Here is a 25,843-nt window from a genome sequence, read left to right on the forward strand (position 1 = left end):
AGCAGGAAGCCTGCTTCTCCCTCTCCCTCTGCCTGCCACTCCCCCTGCTTGTGCTCTCTCTCTCTCTCTCTGTGTCAAATAAATAAATAAAATCTTTTTTTAAAAAATCCTGAAAGGAAAGAAGCAATACTGGGGATAACTGACTGAGGTCCCTGGGGAGATAATAGGGCTAGGATCCAGCACAAAGGTGTAAAGATTAACTTCAGGCATGAAGGATATACCTACCACTGAGTTGAGATGGAAGAAAATAAGACTCAGGATGCAGAATTAGCAGAGTCAGGCAGAAAGCAGATGAAGGCTCTTGTCAATGACAATGTTTCCTTTGAAACAGGAAGCCTATCTGCTAAAAATAATCAAACAGTAGGATGGAAAGAATAATGAAGATCTAAAAGAGGAAGGAATGAAATGGAGAGCTGACAAGGGACCAGGAGATAGACTGCTGAACGAGGAACAAGGCTCTAGACAAGACCAGACATGAGGAAACTGTAGAGGCATTATCAACAAAATTATATGATTGTTGTCTAGTAATGCTCAAAAACTATCCTGCAGAAATAAAGAAGGCAATTAGTTGGATTGATTCAGGGTTGAGGTTTTGCCGGGTAGGTATGGCACACAGACAAGGAAACAAAAAGAATGCTTCACTGGCAAGAACATGAGTAAATAATGGGTGATGGAGTCTAAGTAAGATGTGGAAGGAAAAGGAGACAGGAAGGGGATGACAGATTGGGAGAAAATAAAAAGGTCAAGGAACTGGACATTTCAACAGGGTTGAAGAGATGGAATAATTGCTGTAAGAGAGTTGCAAGGGCCAGAAGTATAAGAAAAAGGTTGTGGTCAGGGTAATATACTGGGGCTTAAGATTTCAGAGGAAGTTTATTTCTAGAGATAATGTATGTTTTCCCACTGATTTAAGGTTAGAAGATGGGATATGTTTTACTCCCCCAAAAATGTTCATCTCAAGATATAGCAAAATCAGGGGCGCCTGGGTGGCTCAGTTGGTTGTGCATCTGCCTTCAGCTCGGGTCATGATCCCAGGGTCCTGGGATGAAGTCCCACATCAGGTTCCTTACTCAGCTCCTTCTCCCTCTCTCTCTGCTGCTCTCCCTGCTTGTGTTGTCTCGCCCTCTCTGTCAAATAAATAAATAAAACCTTTTAAAAAAAGATATAGCAAAATCACACTTAATAAACCAAAAAATCTTCTCAAATCCCATATACAAATGCTATGATCAAAATCACTGATGTTCATGTAAGAACAGACCTAGATTTAAGTCCTAGCATGGCCACTTAGTTGACCTTGAGAAAGTAGCTTACCTCCTCAGAAGCTCAATTTCGTCATCTGTAAAATGGGTATAATACTGCCACTATCTTGTAGGGTTATTATAAAGGTTAAACGAGCAAACACAGAAAATGCTTACTTAGCACAAGGACTAGCATAAATAAACCCTCAAAAATTATTAGCTATCGGGCGCCTGGGTGGCTCAGTTGGTTAAGCAACTGCCTTCAGCTCAGGTCATGATCCTGGAGTCCCGGGATCGAGTCCCACATCGGGCTCCCTGCTCAGCGAGGAGCCTGCTTCTCCCTCTGACCCTCCCCCCTCTCATGTACTCTCTCTCATTCTCACTCTCTCAAATAAATAAATAAATCTTTTTTAAAAAAAATTATTAGCTATTAGGAATTCTGTTTCCATGTAAGAAGTAAGCATACTTCATCCCTGCCTCTCCCACTGAATACAATTCTAAAACCTGGTGAGAATTCATGGAACATCTGAAGACTGCAAAAAGTACATAGTAGCAGGTGGAATAGGTGAGAATTTGAAATCATAAAGAACCCATGCCCAAACGCAGCATGATTAGATTGCTGAAAAGTAAATAGAAAGAAAAAAAAAGAGTAGAGTAATAAGGAGAGAGCATTTAAAAACCCTTGTATTTATAGTCCACTGGTTTTCCACAAAAGTACTAAGACAATTTAATTGGGAAAGGGTAGTCTTTTCAACTAAAGGTGTTAGGACAATTGCCTATCCATATGCAAACAGACTAAAGTAACCCTAACTTTACATTACGTGTAATTCAGCAATTAATTCAAAATGGTTCATAGACCTAAATGTACAAGCTAAAACTATAAGTTCTGCAAAAGAATACATATGAGAAAATCTTTGCAACCTTGGGTTAAAAAGAAATCTTAGTTATAGGACCAAAAGCAGAAATCATGAAAAAAAGTAAATTTGACTTCGCCAAAATCACAAACTTTCAAGCTTCAGAAGATACTGTTAAGAGAGGTGACATCACTGCAAATGGCAGAGTACGGACCTCTTGAAATTCTCTCCTCCATAAAAGCAATGAGAACACTGGCAAAAACTGTCAGGATCAGCTTCTCCAGAACTCTGGAACAATTAACCAAAGGCCTGCAGCAATCTGGGAAATATTTATTCAATAAAAATAGCTAAATCTCAATAAGAATAATAAATTTTGTAGCATTTTAACTAGCCCTTTCCTCATCCATTTCTCCCAGGTCTGTGGTAACCTTGAAAACCAACAACCTGAAATCACAGTGAAAACCAGCAGCCTAGCAGCTACCAGAGAGGGAAGAACGAGGCTGGAGTTTCTTCAAAGCACTATTGTCAGAGAACAGTCATCTAGGTGGCCTTTCTATTGGTTCCCTGGAAGATTCCACAGGCAACGCTCTCCATAATGTAACTCAAAGTTCGCCACCCAGTGCTAAGAGCCTTCTTCCCGAGAACTTTTGTCAAAAATAATCAGAGGAAGGGGATGCTTGGGTGGCTCAGTCAGTTAAGCATCTGCCTTCGGCTCGCGTCATGATCCCAGGGTCCTGGGATCCAGTCCCGCGTTGGGCTCCCTGCTCAGCGGGGAGCCTGCGTCTCCCACTGCCTGCCCCTCCCCCTGCTTGTGCTCTCTCTCTCCTGCTGTCTCTCTCCGACAAATAAATAAATAAAACCTTTAAAAAAATAATCAGAGGCAGTTGGTGAATTCTTCCCCTGCCTGAGGTGGTGGAGTTGGAATAAACAATAGGTTAACCAAAAAGCCTAGAAGGAAATCTTGGGGGATGAAATGTCCTTAGAGGGCGCTGAAAAGCTCTAACATACTCCCAGGAATCTAGAAGGCCACACATGTGCACAGGCCTGTCCTCATGGCTGAAGTTGTATGCATGTTCAGGAAAGACTAGAAAAAAACCTAAGGTCTTACCTCTGACTAATCTTAAGTCTCTGCACAAGCAGGAAGTGAGGGCTAAAATGGAGTTGTAATCTGCTTGGCTGACTACGGAAGATGTGCTCAGCTTGCATACAAATCCTTCAGTACTAGGAAATCCCTCAGTTCTGGGAAGAGTACTAGTTCTAGGAATAATTAAAACACTGTGTTAAGTAAGTTAAAGAAGGCCACATGTTATATAGTCCCATTTATAATGAAATGTCCAGAATAGGCAAATCCATAGAGAGGGACAATAGAATAGTTGCTATCTGGGCTGGGAGAAGAAAAAGGGACTGAGAACCATCTCTCGGGTGATGGGCATGTTCTAAAACTAGATTGTGATGATGGCTGACCAAATCTGTAAATTTACTATAAGTCACTGAATTGTACATTTAAAATGAGTGAGTTTAATGCTATGTCAACCATAACACAATAAAAAAGTGGGAAAAAACAACCCAACTACATTCTATAAGAAACTCATTTTTTAAAAAAATATGAAACTCACTTTCAAATATAATAATATAGATAGGATAAAAGTAAAATGGAGAGAAAGTAGTTCTAGAATGTTGGAGTAAGGACCTTGAAAATCCGCTCTTCCATAAAAAGCAAAACTCATTAAAAATTAAATTTTGATAAGTCTGGGAATTAAATAGAGGCATACAACAATAGGAGGAACAGTTATTCAAGAAAAACAGCTGAGTCTCACTAAGACTATAGTAAGATTTATTGTATTTCAGCTTCCCGTAATCATGTTTCCCTCTCTCCAACTTTGCAGTAGCCTTGAAAACCAACAATCTTGCAACTGTGGTAGTTGTAAATAAAACAGCAGCCTAGCTGATATTATAGGAAGTAGAGCAGTTCTGGAGTTCACCAAAAGCCCCATCCTAAGAGAACTGTCACTGCTTGACCAGCCTAGTACTTCATTGAAAAGCTACAACCCTAGGGCTTGTCTTTGACTTGGTTCATATCCCACTCTGTAGAACAGCCCAGCCTTAAGGCATTTGTCAAAACCAATTGGTGAGGGTTAACACTGTAGCTGCTTGAGACAGCATTACCAGTTGGGGCTAACAAGAGAATGACAAAAAAATTAAAAGAAGACATAGGAATGAGCATACACTTACGGGTTTCAAAATATACTACAAAGCTACAGCAATGAAAACACTATGGTACTAGCATAAAGACAGACATACAGACAGTGGAACAGAATAGAAAGCCCAGATACATGGTCAACTTGGTTTTTGGCAAGAACGACAGGAATACACAATGGAGAAAGGATAGTCTCTTCAACAGACGATGCTAGAAAACTGAATCTTCATGTGGAGAAGAATGAAATGGGACCCTTATTATATACCAGTCACGAAAGTCAATTAAAAATGGATTAAAGTCTTAAAAAGAAGACCTGAAACTCTAAAACTCCTAAAAGAAAACACAGAGGAAAATCCACTTGACATTGGTATTGGCGATGATTTCTTAAATATAACTCCAGAAGCGCAGGCAACAAAAGCAAAAATAGAAAGTGGAACTATATCAAACTAAAAACCTTCTGCATAGCAAAAGACACAATTAACAGAGTGAAAAGGCGACTACGGCATGGGAAAAAATATTTGTAGACCATACATCCAATAAGGGGTTAATATCCAAAATGCATAGAGAACTCCTACAACTCAATGCCATAAAAACAAAACCTATGAAACTAATATAACACTGTATGTTAACCATACTGGAATTCAAAAATTTTAAGATTTATTTATTTATTTGAGAGAGAGAGAGACAGAGAGAAAGCGTGAATGGGGGGAGGGGCAGAGGAAGAGACTCTTCAAGCAGACTCCCCACTGAGCACAAAGCCCAGTGCAGGGCTCAATCTCACAACCCAGGAGATTACAACCTGAGCCGAAAGCTAGGGTTAGACACTTAATCAACTGGGCCACCCAGGCACCCCTGGAATTCAAATTTAAAAAAAATAATTTAAAAACTAAAAATAAAACCTGACTAAAAAATGTGCAAAGTATTTGTATAGACATTTCTCCAAAGAAGACATACAGATGGCCAACAGTGTATGAAAAGGTGCTCAATGTCATTCATCATCAGGGAAATGCCAATCAAAACCACAATGAGATATCACCTCACACCTGTTAGGATGGCTAACATCAAAGAAACCAAAATATAACAAGTGTCGGTGAGGATCTGGACAAACTGGAACCTTTGTACACTTTCGGTGGGAATGTAAAATGGTGTAACTACCACAGAGAACAGTATGGAGCTTCCGCAAAAGGGTTTAAAGATTAAAAATAGAAATACCATGTGATAAAACAACTCCACTTCTGAGTATTTATTCAAAGAACTGAAATCAGAGCCTGCAAGAGATATCTGCACTTACATATTCATCGCAGCACTGTTCATGACAGCCAGGATGTGGAAACAACCTCAATGTCCATGAATGAATGAAGAAAATGTGGTATATACATACAGTGGGGTATTATTCAGCCTTAAAAAAGGAAGAAAATCCTGCCAACACAGATTAACCTTGAAGACATTATGCTAAGTGAAATAAGCCAGTCACAAAAGGACAAATACTGCATGAAACAACTCATGTAAGGTATATAAACTAATCAAACACAAAGAAGCAGAGAATATAATGGTGGTTGCCAGGGGCTGGGGGAAGGGGAAAATGGGGAGTTATTATTCAAAGGTTATAAAGTTTCAGCTATGCAAAATGACTAAGTTCTAGAGACCTATTGTACAACATTGTGCCTATAGTTAATAATACTGTTTTGTACACTCAAAAATTTGTTAAGTGGGTAGATCGCATGTTAAGCATTCTTATAAAAAAAGAAAGAAAAATAGGGAATGAAATGTCCGTAAGGGGTTTGAAAAGTTCAGACATATTCCTGGGACTCTAGAAGGTAACAAACATGTGCTGGACTATGCGTATGCCCAGGAAAGTTAGAGCCTGAGAAGTCACTAATCTCTCACCTCTGGCTGACCTTGAGACTCTGAACAAGCAGGAAGTGAAGTCCAAGGCACAGTTGCAAACTGCCTGCCTGGGCATTGAAGGAGTGACCCAACACACACACACACACACACACACACACACATACCTTCAACAAAGGAAGGAGTGACCCAACACATACACACACACACACACACACACACACACCTTCAACAAAGGAAGGAGTGACCCAACACACACACACACACACACATACACACACCCTTCAACAAAGGCTGATAGAACTTGAGGCTCTGAACAAGCAGGAAGTGAAGTCCAAGGCACAGTTGCAAACTGCCTGCCTGGGCACTGAAGGAGTGACCCAACACACACACACACACACACACACACACACACCTTCAACAAAGGCTGGTAGAACTTCTGGTTCAAGGTATTTAAGGAAAACTTTCTCCTAGCATTAGTGGACCACTCTGCTAATTGAACAGACTTCAGCAGCTGCACATGACAAAGAATTCAAATTTACAGTCTAGTCTAGGACAGTCACTATACAAATAGCAAGAACAATAAAATAAACCCTGGGTGTGTGGGAGAGAATGATTTTCAGAGCTGTCACATTACATTATTTTTTTAAAGATTTTATTTTATTTATTTGAGAGAGAGAGAACATGAGCAACGGGGGGAGGGACAAAGGGAGAGGGAGAAGCAGGCTCCCCACTGAGCAGGGAGCCCGATGTGAGGCTCGATCCCAGGACCCTGAGATCATCACCTGAGCTGAAGGCAGTGCTTAACCGACTAAGTCACCCAGGCACCCCCACATTACATTATTTTAAATGTCTCATTTGCAACAAAAAAATAAGACTGTTACGGATTAAATATCTGTGCCCCCCGCCCCAATTCGTATGTTGAAACCCTACTGGTGATGTGATGGTAATAGGAAGTGAGGACCTTTGGAAGGTAACTGGGATTAGATGAGGTCATGAGGGTGAAGTCCCCAGGAATGGGATCAGAACCCTTACAGAAGTCATGAGAGAGCTTGCTTCCTCTCCCTGCTCTCTGACATGTGATAAGAAGTTAGTAGTGTGCAACCCAAAAGAGGGCTCTCACCAAAACCTGATCATACTGGAACCCTGATCTCAGACTTCCAGCCTCTAGAACTGTGAGAAATAAATCTGTTGTTTATAAACTACCCAGATGATGGTTCTTTGTTATAGCAGCCTGAGCTGATTAAGACAAAGACATTGAAAAAAAAGGAAAGAAAAGAAGAATAGGGCCCATACACAGGAAAAAAGAAACAGTCAATAGAAACTTTCCTAAGGAAGCACACTGGGCTTCTCAGACAAAACTTTTAATCAGTTATTGTAAGTTCTTCAAACAGTTAAAGAAAACCATGTATAAAGAACTAAAAGAATGTTTCAGAATGCCTTACCAAATAGGAAATAAAAATAAAGAGACATAAAGTATAATAAAGAACAAAATAAAAATTCTGGAGTTGAGGGCGCCTGGGTGGCTCAGTTGGTTAAGCGACTGCCTTCGGCTCAGGTCATGATCCCGGAGTCCCTGGATCGAGTCTTGCATTGGGCTCCCTGCTCGGCAGGGAGCCTGCTTCTGCCTCTGACCCTCCCCCCTCTCATGTGCTCTCTCTCATTCTCTCTCTCACAAATAAATAAATAAAATCTTTAAAAAAAAATTCTGGAGTTGAAAAGTACAATAACTGAAATGAAAACTATTACTAGAGGGGCTCAACAGAAGATCTGGACTGACAGAAGAATCAGCAAACTTGAAGATATGTCGAATACTCATTTACAGATTACTCAATCTGAGGAGCAAAAAGAAGAAAGAATAAAGAAAAAAATAACAGCCTCAGAGACCTGTGGGCAAACATCAAGCATACCAATATATGCATAATGGAAATCTCAGAAGAAGAAGGAGCACAAATAATATTTGAAGAACTAATGCCTGAAAACTTCTTCAAATTGATGAAAAACATTAATCTACACATTACAGAACCTTGATAGAATCCAAGTAGGACAAACTCAAGGGACCTACTTGGAGTTTGTCCAAGAGACATCCAGACATGTAGCCAAACTGTCAAAAGCAAAAGATGAAGATTGAATGCTGACTGTAGCAAGAGAGAAGAGACTCATCATGGACAAGGAGTCCTAAGTAAGATCAACAGTTGACTGCTCAACAGAAATTACAGGCGCCAGAAGGCAGTAAGATGATATATTTGGTGGGCTAAAAGATTGCCAACCAAAAACTTCACTGTCTGGCAAAAAACTACACTTTAAAACTAAAGGAGAGGGGCACCTGGGTGGCTCAGTAGGTAAAGCGTCTGCCTTCGGCTCAGGTCATGATCCCAGGGTCCTGGGATCAAGCCCCGAAACAGGCTCTCTTTTCAGGGGGGGAGCCTGCTTCTCCCTCTGCCTACTTGTGCTCTCTCTCTGTCAAATAAATAAATAAATAACAAAAAAAACCTTAAAAAAAAAAAATAAAACTAAAGGGAAAACTAAGACATTCCAAGATAAGCATAGACTAAAAGAAGTCATCACTATTAAGACCTACCCTATGAGAAAACTTCAGGCTGAAATAAATGGACACTCTTCACTAACTCAAAGAAAGAACACTAGTAAAGTTGACCATATAGGTAAACATAAAAAAAGACAGTATAAATATATTTGTCTTTGTAACTCTTTTTCTTGTCCTGACTTAGGAAATAACTACATAATGTAATAATTATAAAACTATGCTAATGAGCTTAAAATCTATAAAGATGTAATTTGTGTGACAATAATAGTACAAAGGAGGAAGGAGAGGGATGCCTAGGTGGCTCAGTCGGTTAAGCATCTGCCTTCAGCTTAGGTCATGATCCCTGGGTCCTGGGATGGGGCCCCGTGTTGGGCTCCCTGCTCAGCGGGGAGCCTGCTTCTCCCTCTCCTCCCAGCTCGCTCGTGATCTCTGTCTATCTCACTCTCAAATAAATAAATAAAATCTTTAAAAAAAAAGAGATACACTTTAGATTTTTTAAAAAGTTGAAAGTAAAAGGATGGAAAAAGATGTTCCATGCAAAAAAGAATCAAAGTAGAGCAGAATATGAGAAATTTGTCCTTTTTCTTATTTCCTTGGTAAGTCTAGTTAAGGAATTCTGAATTTTGTTGATCTTTCCAAAGGACCAACTTTTGGTTTTGCCGATTTTCTATATTTTTTTAATTTTCTATTTAATTTTTTTTTATCTAATCTTTATTATTTCCTTCCTTCAGTTTGATGTGGGTTTAGGTTGCTCTTCTTTTTGTAGTTTCTTTTTTTTTATTAGGACTTAATGTTTTTAGAGCAGTTATAGGTTCATAGCAGAACTGAGGGGAAGGTACACAGATTTCCCACATAACCCCATCCCCACACATGTATGGCTTACCCCATTATCAATATCCCCCATCAGAGTGGTACAGTTGTTACAATTAATGAATCTACATTGACCCATTATGATTACCCAAAGTTTATAGTTTACAGTATGATTCACTCTTGACATTACACAGTCTAAGGGTTTGGACAAATTTTTCTAGTTTTTAAAAAAAATTTCTGTAGTTCTTAAGGTGAAAAGTTTTTGGTTATTAATTTAAGACCTTTCTTCTTTATTAATATGGGCATTTATAACTATAAATATCCCCCTAAGCATTGCTTTTACTGCATTATATGTTTTGGTATGTTAAGTTTTGTTTTCATTCATCTCAAAGTATTTTCTAATGTCCCTTGTGACTTCTTTTTGATCCATTGGTTATTCAGTAGAGTGCTGTTCAATTTCTGCATATTTGTACTTTTTCTAAATGTCCATTATTGATTTCTAATTTCATTCAACTGTGAATGGAACTGTCAAGAGTGCACATCTTTGTCTTATTCCTGATACTGGGGGAAATATTTCACTCTTTCACCATTTATTATGAAGTTAATTATTAACACAAACATATGGCCAATTTATTTCTGACAAAAAATGCAAAGGCAAGTAAATGGAGAAAAAATACTCTCTTCAACATATGGTGCTGAAATAAATGGAAATTCATAGGCAAAAAAGTGAACCTTAACCTAAACCCCACACTTTATATAAGCATCAAGTCAAAATAGATCATAGATCTAAATGTAAAATATACAATCATAAAACTGTTTAAAGAAAAAATCTTATTCATAATCTGCTGTCAGACAAAGAGTTCTTCGATATGGGAAAAAAAGCATAATCCATGAAAGAAAAAAACCCTGATAATTGGATAACTGGATTGTATCAAAATTTTAAAACATTTGCTCTGAGACAAAAAACTTGTGTACTAAAAACTACAAAATGGTGCTGGAAGAATTAAAGATACAAATAAATGCAAAGACATCCCATGTTCATGAACTGAAGACTTAATATATCGTTAAGATGTCAATATTACCCAAAGTGATATACAGATTCAGTATAATCCCTATCAAAATCCCAATGACATTTTTTTCCAGAAATAGAAAAATCCATCCTAAAAATCAAATGGTGTCTCAAGGGTTCCTAAATAGTGAAAATCTTGAAAAAGAAGAACAAAGTTGGAGGTCTCACACTTCCTGACTTCAGAACTTACTACAAATCTATGGTCATTAAAACAATGTGCATGGCACTGGCATAAAGACAGACATGTACACCAATAGAATAGAATGGAGAGCCTAGGAACAGACTCATATATTTATGGTCAAATGATTTCTGGAGAGGATGCTAAGAACATTCAATGGGTAAAGGACAGTCTTTTCAACAAGTAGTATTGGGAAAACTGGATTATCAACATGCAAAAAATGAAGTTGGATCCTTACCGTATGACATATACAAAAAATTAACTCAAGATGGATCAAAGACCTAAACATAAGAGCTAAAACTACAAAACGCTCAGAAGATAACACAGGAGAAAGCCTTTATGACATTAGATTTGGCAATGATTTATTGGCCACAACACCAAAAGCACAAGTAACAAAAGAAAAAACTAACAAATTAGACTTCTTCAAAAATATAAACTTTTGTGCATCAAAGGACACTATCAACAGAGTGAGAAGGCAACTCATGAAATGAAGGGAAATACTTGCAAATTATTTATCTGATGAGGGAATCAATATTTAGAATATACAAAAAAAATCCTACAACTTAACAATAAATAAACAACCAGTTTAAATAATGGGCAAAGGACTTACATGGACATTTCTCCAAAGAAGATACACAAAAGGCCAAAAAGCACATGAAAAAGATGCACAACATCACTAGTCATTAAGGAAATGCAAATCAAAACCACAATGAAATACCACTTCACACCCATTAGGATGGCTGTCACAAAAAAGAAGAAAAGAAATTAAGTGTCGACAAGGGTGTGGGGAAATTGGAATCCTTCTTCATTGCTGGTGGGCATGTAAAATGATATAGCCTCTATATGTATGGGGGTTCCTCAAAAGATTAAACACAGAATTACCATACGATCCAGCAATTCCACTTCTGGGTATATACTCAAAAGAACTGAAAGCAGAGACTTGAGCAGACACGTGTACATCCAGTTTCATAGCAGCATTATTTACAACAGCCAAAAGGTAGAAGCAACACAAGTGTCTACTGACAGACGGAGGGCTAAACAAAATGTGGTACGTACATATAATGGAATATTCTTCAGCCTTAAGAAGGAAGGAAATTCTGACACATGGATGACCTAGAAGACATTAAGTGAAATAAGCCAGACACAGAAGGCCAAATACTGTATGATTCCACGTATATGAGGCACCTAGAGCAGTCAAATTCACAGAGACAGAAGGAATGGTGGTTGCCAGGGGCAAAGGGGAGGAGTATAAGGGGAAATGGTGTTTACTGGGAACAGAGTTTCAGTTTGGGAAGATGAAAAAGTTCTGGAGATGGATAGCGATGATGGTTGCAGAACAATGTGAATATACTTAATGCCACAGAATTGTACACTGAAAACTTGGTTAAAATGGTCAATTTTATGTTAGGTATATTTTACCATGATAAAAAAAAAAGTTTGTTCTGCAAAAGACACTGTTAAGAGAATGAAGAGATAAGCTACAGACTGGGATAAAATATTTGCAAATCATATATCCACCAGAGAATTGCATTTAGAATATATAAAGAACTCTCAAAAGTCATAAAGAAAATAAACAACCCAATTAAAAAACAGCACAAGATTTGAACAGACACTTCAGCAAACAGGATAGAAGGATGGCAAATAAGCACATGAAAAGATGTTCAACATCATTAGCTATTAAGGAAAAGCAAATTAAAACTACAATGAGATACCACTTCACAGCTACTAGAAGAACTAAAATAAATACCAACAATACCAAATGCCAACAAAGATGTAGAGCAACTGGAACTCTCATACATTGCTGGTGGGAATGCAAAATGGTTCAGCCACTCTGGAAAATGGTTTGGCAGCTTCTTATAAAGTTAAACAGACACTTACCATATGACCCAGTAATCCCACTCCTAGATATTTACCTTAGAGAAATAAAAATTTATGTTCACACAAAAACCTGTACAAAAATGTTCAGTATCAGTATTATTCACAGTCACCATAACCTGGAAACAGCCCAAATGCACTTCAATGGGTGGATGGATAAACAAACTTTGGAATAGCCGCACAATGGAATGCTACTCAGCAAAATGAATGAACTATTGATACACACAACTTGGATGACTCTCAAGGCATTACACTAAATGAAAGAAGCCACACTTAAAAGATGACGTATTGTATGATTCCATCTTTATGACATTCTTTAAAAGACACAACTACAGTGATGGAGAACGAATCAGGGATTGCCAGAGATTATGGGTGGAGTTGGGGGTGACTATCAATGGATGGGATGAGGGATTTTTAGCGTGATGGAGCTGTTCTCTATCCTGATTGTGGTGGTTACATGAATCTACATGATTTACATGATTTACAATTCATAGAATTGTACACCAAGAAAAAAAAGAAAGAAAAACAGGCAATTTTATTGTAAGTTCATTTTTAAAATAAAAGTAAAAATTGCTATTATATCATCATCATCATCAATAGTTATACTTTAGTGATTAATAAAAATATTCAGAATTAGTTGTGAAATAGGATCTAAAAGTCATTAAGGTCATTTTATATCTGGTACAATAACGTAAAGGTAGAGAGAGAAAAAAATCAACAACACTAAATGTAAAAGTTTTACAACTTCTACTAACTCCTCCCTTTAATATTCTTTATCAGGATAAATTGCTCCCTCTGGATCATTTCCTACAAACATTGTCATTTACTGAATATGGAATTAAATAAGCACTCGACTCAGAAGTCTGGGACCCTTTGTTACATTCCTAAATCTAACACTGTAAGAAAACTCTCGACTTGCCTTTTGTGCCTAATTTTATCTTCCTCTTCATTGAGGTCATGTACTTGTCTGCACTTGTCTTTTTGTGGTATGCTGTGAAGGTTTAAAGCAAGGAGTTTCAAAGATAGGAAACAGAACAGATTCATACACCACCCACCCACCCCAAATACCAGGTACTGCTCTAAGTGATTTACATGTATTACCTCACTTAATCCTAACAACCCTATAATGTAGGTATTATTAATATTCTCATTTTACAAGATGAAGAAATTGAAGTGTAGGGTGGTAACTTGCCCAACATCTTATAACAAGCTAGTTAAGTGGGGGAGCCAGGATTTTTCCAGCAATCTGCCTCCAGAGCCCATGCTCTTCATCAGTATGCTAGGTCTCTCCACAAGAGGCTGTTCACTGGTTCTTTTATTCCTTCCTTCACCACTGCTGTTCCATGTCTATGGTCTCTCTGTCTCTAACAAAGCATTCATTCATGCTCACGGCTTTACCTGCCACCTGAGTGTCCATGATTCCCACTTCTGTGTATGTAGCCAGCTCTGACCTCTCCCCTGAGCTTCCCTGCTGCATTTCCTACTGCCTCCTCAATATGTGCGTTTAATGATCCTGCCATTCTTACCAATTCAACATATTTCAAATTGAACTTATCATCTTTTGTCAGAAACTCCCCATAAAGATTTTCTTAATTTTGCCAGTTGTTAGAAAGTCACACAGACTTGAAAACATCTGGGTTGTCTCTGACCTCTCCTTTGACCCTCCTCCTTCATTCTCAGTCAATAAGTCTAACCAGTTCTTCCTTTGTGATGTCTCTTATAACCACACCTACCTCTCTTTCCGATACCACTGCCATCATTCTAGTCTAGACCTCCGTGCCTATACGACTGTAATGCCTCCTAAATCATTCTCCCTGCTTCCAGTTCTTTCTCTCTCTCATCCTCTTTCTTGGCCACCAGATTCATCATTTTCAAATACTGCTTTTCAGGTTACTCCTGACTCAGAATCCTTTCACCATATCCAAACTAACTGAATAACTAACTCTGTATAGGTCTCTACTACCCACCAAATAAAGTTCAAAATTTTTAGCTACCTTCCTAACCTGGTCTTTCACAACAGCCCCAAGCACGCCATTGTGCTCATACCACCTGCTGCAAATGAACTGCCTTTCCTTCTCCTTACTATAGAATAGGTAGTATTAAAAGAACATTGAAATCTTACCTCCTCTGAGAGGCCTTCTTCAGTCATGCCAATGCACAGTGGCCTTTCCCTCCTCTGAAGTCCTACAGCACTTAACAACTACATCTAGTGTCGTCACTAAATGTTACATGGTTCTCTTTCCAACCAGACTGTAATTGCTACAAAGTCAGGGACGATTTCCTAAACTTCTGCACACCTCCCACAGCACCTAGCAAAACTTATCTGTTAAACCAGTGCTTTCTGGTTAAGATGCATACCATTTATCTATATATTTTGTGCTCATTTACAGTTCGGCCCAAAGATCCTTCACAATCTAGCCTCACCTCCCTTTCCAGTGTCACCCCCTCTCATCCCCTGCTGTGTCCTATACTTCCTGCCACAATGAACTTCTTATTGTTCCCTAGATGCACCAGGTCCTTTCACAAACCTGTTCCTGTTCACCTACTATCTGTAATGCCCTCTGCCCCGTATTTACCTGACAAATGACTGTTGCTCTGTCAAGACTTAGTACAAATGTCAACTCCTGACTCCCCCTGCAAACTAGGCTTTGATGTTCTATGTTCTGTGCTCCCTTAGCATTTTATTCACATCTCTGGAACAGTGATTTCCATGTGGTATCACAACTGACTATGTACATATTCGTCTCTATCACGGACCTATATACATTCCTCAAGGAGAGTGATCGTTTGTCTTTCCCCAACTCCCTTCCCTAACTCTTCATATTTAATGTCCTGCTGTTAAATCTTTCTCTCAGTGAAAGAGCACATCAAAGTCACTGGCGATCACATACCTTGGTAATAAAGAGCCTTGAGGAAGGAGTGCCGATCAGCTCCCTGAAATAAAGACTTTTCTATTTCCATTTCTCGCCGGGTCAGCTGTTTGCTCTTGGCAAATCTCTGTGGCAGGCAAAGGATGCGCTGACGCTCCGAGATCCTTTCTTCAATATCTTGAAGACGGTTCTGTATTGCTTCCGGGGTTGCCCTCAGTCTTGTCCTCTGAAACCAGAGAAATGAGATGGCATGTATCATAGACGACATAGCCTGAAAGTGATAATCTAATGCCTCAGATAAGAAAGAAGCTGGTGAAGGACCAGAGGTGACTATTCATAGACGTGTTAGCTAAAAAGTCAAGAAAGAGCGTCTCTTTACCAAGGTCCCTATCGCAGAAACCAAAGAAAATTCAGATACAGAGCTCAGTTTTGTAAGAACTAAAAATGAAAAGGTTCTCGACCTCGCCCTTTATTCTTCAGGAAAAAAAAAAAAAAAAATGGCCCCACTCACCTTTTCACCTGAAACATGGCTCTTCCAGATCAAGATTTCTGTTTCATTGAGCCCTAGTTCCCTAAGAGAAGCAGTTTCCTGGTCCTTCTCATGCAGTGTCTGGAACTGGGACAAAGTCATAGTCCCAGCTGCTTCCTTCCCAAAGGGCTTGTACATAGTACCAGGAGCAAAACTCTCTTTCTTAGACACACATCTGCAAGACAAGCAGGAAGCAAGTAAGCATATCTTCAAGTTACCACAATTTACAGAAATAGGGCTCGCCATTAAAAGAGGCACAATGAAACGCACTGGCAATTTCTCTCTCATGTCCTATTTCTAGGCTGTAGCATCACTGCAATGACATGGAATTCCATTGCTATTCCCCTCACCCAGGACCAATAAATGACTGAATCAAATATTTATTTACTGAGTACCTACTATGCTTCAGACACTGGGCCAGGTACCAAGGATTTAACAGTAAAAAAAGATAAAAATGGTTTCTGCTTTTGTAGAAGAGAAGCAAGTAAACAGGCAATGATCCTGTTGGGTTGTAAGTGCTATGTACATTAAGGGAAGACATAGGAAAGGCACTGGCTCAGACTTAGTGGGATATGGGAAGCTTCCCAGAGTAAGAGACACAGAAGCAAAATGCTGCCTAATAAGTAGACGTTGGCCAAGGAAAGAGGGGTGGGAGAGGAGTGTTTCATCTGGGCTTTAAGAGGGGTCGGCCACCTGGAGGTGAGGGTCTATGATACTCTACCTGTTTGCAAAATCAATACCTACTCCTCAATGGAGACAGAGGTATCAAGTTGATGCTGAAGGAGGCTTTTCAGCTGCCTCTCCCCTTCTGTTTCCAACTCCTCCAGGACATGCTCACCACTCTTCACACAGCTATTTACCCTGGAGTAGATATAAGAATGTATACAGAAAGTAGAAGAGACAGTCAATCTCAAAACATATTCTTTAGCTATATTATCTACCAGTAGTGACCCCATTTGTTTGAAGACACTTTTCTGTTTGTTGCCCTTTATCATTCATCCCACAACCAGTTACTAAATACCTACTTACACGCAATGCACTGTGCTAAGTACTGATGGAGTCAAAGATACTCAAGACACAGTCCCTATCCTTAAGAAGCTTGCAATTTATTTAGGGTATGTGTGTATGTGTTGTTGTGTTGTGTGCCTGTGCGGGGAAGGAGGGAAGGGAGAGAGGGAGGGAGGGGGAGAGAGGGAGGAAGAGAAAAGAAGAGAATTGGGAGCTAGGGTGGTAAATGAAGACTTTGGAAAGGTAATTCTTAAGCTGGCATTTGAAGGACTGGGTATGATGAAGGGTAGAACAGGGAGACTGAGTAGAAAGAGAAATATGTTCTGGGGCATAATAAGTTCACTTTAGTTGGCATTCACATATGAGAGCACTAGGAGATTATCTTGGAGGGGGTAATTAGACACAGATTATGAATGGCCTTAAATATTCCAACTAAGGGGCCTGGACCTTCATGTATAGGTATTAGAAAGCAATTTATTAGGCAGTTAAGTGACACAGTACAAATGATGGTTTAGGAAAATGAATGTGGTTATAATATGTCTTGTAGATTCATAGGAAAGAAACCAGAAGAATGAGTTAGGAAACTCTAAATTTATCGAGCATAACGTGATGGAAGTCCAAACTGGAGTGGTAATAGTGGAAACAGAAAGGAAGAGTTAGATGAGCAAGGCCTTTTGAAGGTAGGGGTAAGGAAGAGGTCAAACATAACCCTGAAATTTCAAGCTGTGTAACTATGAGAATAATGGTACCAATGAAGGAAAGAGGAAGATCCAGGTGGAATAAATGGTTTGGGAACAGGAAAGTCAGTATTGTCTTAGCCATGCTGAGTCAACTACCTATTACAACTGAAACACCAGTACAAAATATCAGAATACTTCAAAGACATATTGAGTCTGAGGTGACAGTGTAAATGATATTGGCTAATAGGAAAGCAAGAGATGGAAGAATTGTATAGATGAGAATCTGAGGCTGAACATGGAAATCTCGAGTCATCTGTGTTGGCAGAATCTGGAGCTGTGAAAAGAGGAGATTTCCAAAGAAGAGAGTATAGAAACAAATGGGAAGAGGATCTTGACATTTTATAGCTAAGGCACTACTCTGTAGAAATCTAGGTAATGCTATAATCTACCCAACCCTAAATAACTGAAAAACTCTTACTAGAGTGTAAAGAAATAGCAGGACCAGTAGAGCATGCAACAACAGGTGACAATAGACAAAAACAAAATGAGTTAATTCCATGAGAAAACCAAATATGAAATACCTTCTTTATTAAAAAAATCCCCTACTATTCGGGTTATGATGTATCTCTCATAATTATAAGCAAGATTCCCATGCTCTAGAAAGACTGAGACCTATTTTTAGAAAACTTTAAAATATCCTTAGGCCCAGGGTTTTAAAAAACTTCCTTTTAAGTATCTCAATTTGTATTTATTATTTAAAATTCTGAAAGTTCTTGCTACGTTTAAAGTGGCTTTGAAAGGAAAAACCATAGCTAACTACATTAGTACACATGAATCTCAAAAAGAAATGCTGAATGAAATAAAAGCAAGTTGCAGAAAAATTCATACAATATGTGTCTATTCATATAGAGTTCAAAAATGGATAACACTAGCAACATTTTGTTTAGGGATAAATTCATCTGTGGTGGACCTATTTTTTTTTTAAAAAAAGCAAGGGAATGATTAATGCCAAATTCTGGACGGTGGTCCCCTCAGGGAGAAAGGAGGGAGGAGAAGCAATCAGGGAGGGGCACACAGGGGACTTCTAAGACCCTGCTAATGTTCTATTTCTAAAGCCTGTAGTGGGTCCGAGTCTATTATTATTCTTTAAACTGTATATATACATTATTTTGCATGTATGAAATATCACAATAAGCATGTTTTAAAAGTCATTTTGAGGCAGGGAAACGGTTTTTTAAAAGATGCAGAAACTGACAGTACAGGAGAGCATAATATATATCAGAACTTTCAATGCACCGCCCTATTCCAGAGTGATTATTCTACTTTGCAGTGAATCCAAAACTAATTTAATGAAGATCCTTTAAAAAGCCATTGTGTACTGTCAACAACTGTGAAGCTCAGGCTTTCAACAATGACCAGCCAAGTTAAAACTGCCATTTCCTGCAGCACCGGTAGGGGGAACTGCTTACAGCAGTGCTTTTCTCTTCCTATGATATATTGAGCCCGTTTTGTACTTTCCGTCTAAATTTTTAGAAACAAAGTATCAGTAGCTTAGGTTAAGATCTGAAAGCGCTACATGCTCTCAGGGCCCGAGAAAGTCTTCCTCAGTAAACAAACACTGCAAAGAAAAAAAAAAAAAAAGGCGCCCACCCTGTGCCCCTTTCCGAGGATGAGGTGGAGGTAGGGCGGGACGGGGAGGAGCTGGCCTGGGTCTCTCCCGGCGCTGGGCATCAGTCGGCCAAGACCCTTTTACCTGGGTGGGTCCGTCTGAAGCAGTAAGAAGCCACGGCATCCGTGCAGCTCCCGGGGCCGGCGCCGTGGCCTAGATGCCCGTGCGGGTAAGGCATTCCTACGGGAGCCGGCGGCGGCGGCCCTTCCTGAACTTCGCCCCGCAGGCCTGTCTAGCCCGTCTCCCCTCCTCCCTCCTCCTTTGTCTTCCCGCTCACACGAAACCGCATCCCGAGAACGTGACATACCCCAAACACAAAGTCATGAAAGCCATTTTCAAAGTTAAAAGGTAGAAGAGAGCTCCCTTCGCCGCCTGCTCTCAGACAAGCCCTTACCTCTTCATGTTTCCACAGGCCCCTACCTCTAACTTGGATGAATAGGCCGCGGACTTCAAGTCCCAGAACTCTGTGCGGCCGACTCTAAGGGGATTGTGGTGGAGTGCGGGGCTCTGGGAATTGTAGTCGCTCAGAGCTAAAGAAACGGAAAGAGAAAATACCTACTGAGTAAGGGGTATGTTGTAAATTGTTCAAATGTTTCTCCTACGGGTTAACGGCAGCACCCAAAATATCCAGCTCATAAAGCTAGGAGTCACCTGAGACTTCCTGACTGTCTCATCCAAATCCTGGCTCCTCTACTTTTCCTCCAATGTATGCCTATTTACCCTGCTTCGGCTTTCAAGGACTTACTATCCGGCCTACCTGCTGCTTCCGGTTGGGCCCCAGGTCCATCTTCTGCAGTGTAGCCCGTGATCAGACACAAGTTTGACCACATCACCTGCATTAATGGTTCTCCTCTATCTGTAACAGAAGCTTAGGAGACATTGTACTTCCTACCCTGAGAATCAGAAGTCCGTATGAATGTTTTGTTGATAATTATGTTGAATCAAGAGAGAGGTATAGCATAGTGGTTAAGACCATGGGCTCTGAGTTCCCAGAAATGGAAATACAAATGTCCCTAAGTATATGAAAAGAAGTCCAATCTCACTTATAAGTGCGATGGAAATTTCAAAGTACACTGACTATAAAATACATGACCTGTACTCCTCAAAACTGTACAGGTCATCAAAAACGTGGAAAGTCTGAGAATCTGTCAGCCGAAGGAACCAAAGAAGACATAATGACTAAATGTAATGTGGTATCCTGCATGGGACTCTGGCACAGAAAAAGGGCTCTAGGTAGGGGTAGACGAACCATGAGAGACGATGGACTCTGAAAAACAAACAGGGTTCTAGAGGGGAGGGGGGTGGGAGGATGGGTTAGCCTGGTGGTGGGTATTGAGGAGGGCACATTCTGCATGGAGCACTGGGTGTTATGCACAAACAATGAATCATGGAACACTTCATCTAAAACTAATGATGTAATGTATGGGGATTAACATAAGAATAATAAAAAAAAGGGCTCTAGGTAAAAACTAAAAAAATATGAATAAATTATGCACTTTAGTTAATAAGATTCATTAGATGTGACAAATATACCAGAGTTATATAAGATGTTAACACTTAAGGTTAACTGAGTGGAGGTATACAGAACTCTGTACAATACAACTTTTATGTATATCTAAAACTGTTCTAAAAAAGTTTATTTTTATTTTTAAAAAGTACACTAAAATAACATTTTCACCTACAAGATTGGTAAAGATCCAGAAGTTTGAGGGTACATTACTTTTGTTGAGATTGTGGGAGATTAAGCACTCTCATTACACTGTTGGTAGGAACATAAATTGGTACAACCTCTATGGAAGGTAATGTGAAGATACAATTGAAACCATAAATCTCCATTCCCTTTAGAACAGAAATTCAACCTCTATGAATAGTATCCTCAATACTATATATCCTCAAGTATGTGTGTGAGTATGTATAATATGTATATGTACATATGTATTTTATGTGTATTTCACACACATATACAGATACATAGGTATATATTTTATATATAAAATTATTTACTGCGACATTGTTTATAACAAAATGTTGCAAACAATTTAAATACCCACAAATGTAATAAATCCATTCGATGGAAAACTATGCAGCAGTCCCAAAGATGACTAAGTTCTCTATGGACTGCTACTGAACAATATAAACTATATTTAGTGCAATAGCCAGGTGCAGAACAGTATCTATAGTATGCTTCCATTTGTGTAAAAAAAAAAATGGGGGGATTATATGTATGTATTTGCTTGTGTATGCATCAAATACCTCTGGGAAAACCTATAGACCGGTGATAAGTGAATGCTTCCAGGTAGGGGAGCTGGATGGTTAGCGAAAAGGATGGGGAAAAACTCACTTTTTGTACCCTTTGATTTTTGAATCACATGATCATATGTATTACCGAGTCAATAATATTTTTCTTATTAAAGGGAATGCTTCTTGTACCACAAAGAATTAAAAAAGAAAAAAAATCATGTGTTTGGGGAACACACAGTTTGGATTTCTCAGTTCCCACAGTTAGAGACAACATAGCAGGCAGTCTGGACTTGAGCGTTTGCTTTGGCAAGTTACAAGACTATGTAAGTTTCGGGCGCCTGGGTGGCTCAGTTGGTTAAGCGACTGCCTTCCGCTCAGGTCATGATCCTGGAGTCCCGCATCGGGCTCCCTGCTCGGCGGGGAGTCTGCTTCTCCCTCTGACCCTCCTCCCTCTCATGCTCTCTGTCTCTCATTCTCTCTGTCTCAAATAAATAAATAAAATCTTTAAAAAAAAAAAAAAAAAACCAAGACTATGTAAGTTTCACTAAGTTTCTTTTTAACTGGCCTAGGCCAGTTTCCTCACCTGTAAAATTGGGATAGTACCTCTGAACAGGGTGACTGTCAAGTGTTATGTAAAAGTATGGTTTTAAAGTCACTTGATAGGCAGTCATCTATGAGCAAATATTCTGTTATCCGATAGAACTTATCCAAACTTTCTGTACTTCCATGCTCAAGTTAGAGGGTAAGACCAAAGAGCAGTTACTGGAAGACATCGTGCTTCCTATCCTAAGAACTTCTTACAGATTGAAAAGGTCATGGAAAGCATTTGAGTTATCCAAAACCTGTTATATGCAAATGACTGTGTTCTTGAAGTGCACGGGTGAACGAATGCTGATATAACATATACTATTTTGTGGCTTTGGCATAAGAGCATAGACAGAATGTAAGCATACACAAAGCATGGATCCTACCAAAGCCTGTACCAGGTAAATCCTATGTGGTGGTGAGGCTGAATTCTGCTGCTCAACCAAACTGTCCAACTGACGTATCAATCACTAAGTAGATGGGAAAATTGGCCGAAGTTGCTGGTGTGTTTTGCCCCCTGGGGAAGTGGCAAAGGGTGGAACAAATACTACACTGATCATCACACCAAACATGTACACACCTTCTAATAAGACAGCCATCCTATTGGCACAGAAGTGATACACACTTTATTAGGAATCCAGTAGGTGGGATGAGTGGAGAATAAATGGCTAAAAAGATATGTAGGGTGGAATTGCAACTTGAAAGCAAGGTCATGAGGAAGTACTCTCTGAATCTGTGTATAACTGTAACCAGTCCCAGTGGTTGGTGCCAAGGGACAAACATTCAGAAAACTGCACTAGAAGGAAAAACAGGCTATTTCTAGTTCTGCCAAACTTATTAACTGTGGAATAATAGCTATTCCATTTCCCACAGCATGCCTTTCCCTGCTTTAAAAGGGAGACAGTGTATAAAGGCTTTGAGACAGTTTATAAAAAGCTTTGAGAGTTCTAGATGTTATTCATGAGTACAGAGATCCTACCATGAGGTAATTTCACAATTTCACCCCAGAAGAATTTGTGACAAACTGAAAAATATGCCTCATTTGTCTTTCTGACAATTTAATAAGGTTCATTTAATTAAGCCAGAAGTTCTTCCTTAACATAGACATATTTTCAGTGTTTGTCCTTTTTAGGTGCTTTGTTCGCAGCACACTTCTGATGAATACATTATGAAGCAATTATAATTTCCAGATACGGAAGAAGATGCTAAAACCAAAAATCTTCTCTTGAAGAGGGATAGCATCACTCATCCAACATTAAGAGTAATCAATTGTGCATGTCTTTCAAATTCCCCAAATGAGATAGCATAAATGCTATTATAGAGAAAATAAATATAGCATCTTTTTCAAAAGGCGAAGAAAAGTCTAAAAGTGTCAAATTTAAGAACACAACAAATTTAAGGACTCTTCCTTCAGCTGATATCCTAGCTGGTCTTTAATAATGGTTAGGAGAGGCTCAAGACTCCAGTACCTAACAAAAATGTTGCCTTAACATGGATTATTTGTGATCTTTTAATTAATATTTGTTCAGCAGTGTCATGTCTTCTAGACACATGTTAGAACCCAAGTCAGAAGGAACCTTAGAGATGAATTAGTCCAAGGCTCCAGATTCCAGACAGTACACTGAGATCTACCAGTAAATCTTACATTGTTAACTGTATTGATATGGAAGCCACTCTCCACCCATTGTTCATCTATGTCCTGGGGAAAAAAAAAAAAAAAAACAACCTAGAACTCCCCGTGCAAATTCAGTAGGAGTACTTGAGCCTCTCTTATTTTACTGAGGAACTTTAGAGTAATGTATCATTTGTGAAAGGACATAAAGGAATCACAAAACTTCAGAGAAATGAAAACGTGTTTCTTTTACTTGGAGAGACCTTATTCATATGGTTAAATGCTTTCATGGGATAGATGAAAGATGATGCCCAAAGTGAAATTATTTGTCCAGTTAATTAAGTAGGGACAAGACTAAATCCGGTGTTTCCTCTAACATACCATGTACCTTTTACTGAATGTAGAACTTAATTCATACAGCAACTACTTTATAAGAGTTAAATCTCCAAAAACAATAAGGAAAATGTCTTTATCTAGGGTATAACAGAAATAACACTAGGCTCAAAAATTGGAGATTAACCAAAATTATAGTCCAAAGCTCTTTACCTACAGAAATCATCCACAAAATTAAATGATCTCTGGATTATTTTCATATTCTAAAGTTTTGAGTGGTAACAAAAACTTACCTGATAAACTGCTGCTTTGAGAAGTTTGGGTAGGAATGAAAAGGCCATGTAAACTGATATTTAGTTTACATATAAGGTGGTAAAAATCACTAATACTCATTTCAAGGATATTTTCTTCCTGTAATATGTACCCCTCAGGATGGTCATGTGCAGTCAGTATTACAGAAATTTAGCTCAGTAGTTACAGGCAACTAAGCTCTAGTCACTCACGAACTTTTAAATAAGTTTGCTTTCATGTTATACATTTATTTTTTAGAATATCACCTTTATTTATGACTTAGGTAAAACATGCAACACAAGAGATCAGACTGTTCCCAAGCTAAGAACAAGGCTTTTTCTTGAAAAACAAACAAATACACAAAAGCCAGCAACTATAAGTCATATGCTAAAACCAAATAAAATACCAGGTTATCTGTACATCAAAAATAAATGAATTGCCTGAACCTTACCCTTTTAAAAATAACCTAAGACCTAAATCCGCTCTAATGTTTCTTCTTCTCTGAATTTCTACAGAACACTTTCTGTAATTTATAACACACTTCTTTGTATTATCTATACTGTTTTCATACAGACAGGCATTAATTATATCTCAAACTAGACAGTAAGTTCCTTTGAGGAAAAAGACTACAGTATCTAGCACTATATGTTGAAAGTTAACAGGGACCCAGTAAAGGCTGGCTGGCATCTATTTCTTGGCAAACATTTCTCGATGATCCGTTTAAAGGAAGAAGGACAATGTGTGCTGCTGGTAGAATATGGAATCTAGGAGAGTTTAAGATACGAATTACACACACGGAGTCAATATCTAATAGGTTGCTGCCTAGAGCCAAAAGGGCCAACATAGTTATGATCTGCTAATACTACAAGCCAAATTACAGTTTAATTCTCAACAGCACAATATTTAAATGGAAAAAAAAAAAAAAAAAACCACGTGCAAACTTCATTGCAACCAAAGATTAAGTAGTTAACTGTGAATACTACTCTATTTCACACCACCACAATTTGTAGATAATGTATAATCCCAAAACAACATGCTGAAGATACGGTCATTCAATCAAAAGCAATTCTGATATTGTGTTCTTGCTCTGTGCGACGATGATCCTCAAAAACCTGTGTTACCTCTTCTACTTTCCTTTGCAGCATGCCTACAGGAGGAAAAGTCATGTATCATTAATCCGAGCTCAAAATGTCCCAGGAACCTAATAGCTTACATTCTCACTTCAACATGATTTATAAAACATCAATTTTATTTAATAGCTTTAAGTATTAGAATATACAGGGAAAAATCATCTATCTGTTTAGAAACTATAAAAACAGTGAACAAGACTCTTCTTGATTTCCTCTAATTTTCTGGTAAATAACCGTCTACTTGACATTTATATTTTGTTGAAGAGAAGTGAGAACTGCTTTTT

The 25,843-nt window shown here is 38.8% G+C and overlaps 2 protein-coding genes across 7 annotated transcripts in view; both read right to left on the minus strand.

The window, feature by feature from the left end:
• Window positions 1–19,803, minus strand: part of RBM41 (RNA binding motif protein 41) — a 105,062-nt gene extending 85,259 nt beyond the window's left edge. Inside the window, exons 1-5 of one of the 6 annotated variants that reach the window (XM_054508827.2) lie at window positions 19,675–19,784; window positions 16,755–16,871; window positions 15,993–16,185; window positions 15,503–15,707; window positions 13,531–13,602 (exon numbers count right to left, since the gene is read on the minus strand). In XM_054508827.2, coding sequence (XP_054364802.1) covers window positions 13,531–13,602; window positions 15,503–15,707; window positions 15,993–16,185; window positions 16,755–16,871; window positions 19,675–19,700 — 613 coding nt within the window. In that variant the 5' untranslated portion in view covers window positions 19,701–19,784. Of the gene's footprint in view, window positions 1–13,530; window positions 13,603–15,502; window positions 15,708–15,992; window positions 16,186–16,731; window positions 16,872–19,348; window positions 19,473–19,674 lie in introns of those variants that run through there. The other 5 variants (XM_054508830.2, XM_054508825.2, XM_054508841.2 and 2 more) reach the window with 5 other exon arrangements.
• Window positions 19,804–24,698: 4,895 nt separating this feature from the next.
• Window positions 24,699–25,843, minus strand: part of NUP62CL (nucleoporin 62 C-terminal like) — a 75,700-nt gene continuing 74,555 nt past the window's right edge. The window contains exon 10 of the mRNA XM_045863933.3: window positions 24,699–25,576. Within this exon, the coding sequence (XP_045719889.1) occupies window positions 25,482–25,576 (95 nt within the window). The 3' untranslated portion in view covers window positions 24,699–25,481. The remainder of the gene's footprint in view (window positions 25,577–25,843) is intronic.

The sequence above is a fragment of the Mirounga angustirostris genome, unplaced genomic scaffold (assembly GCF_029215605.1).
Source record: "Mirounga angustirostris isolate CCGP_5_RB_7025 unplaced genomic scaffold, mMirAng1.0.hap1 SCAF_11, whole genome shotgun sequence".
NCBI lineage: Eukaryota > Metazoa > Chordata > Mammalia > Carnivora > Phocidae > Mirounga > Mirounga angustirostris.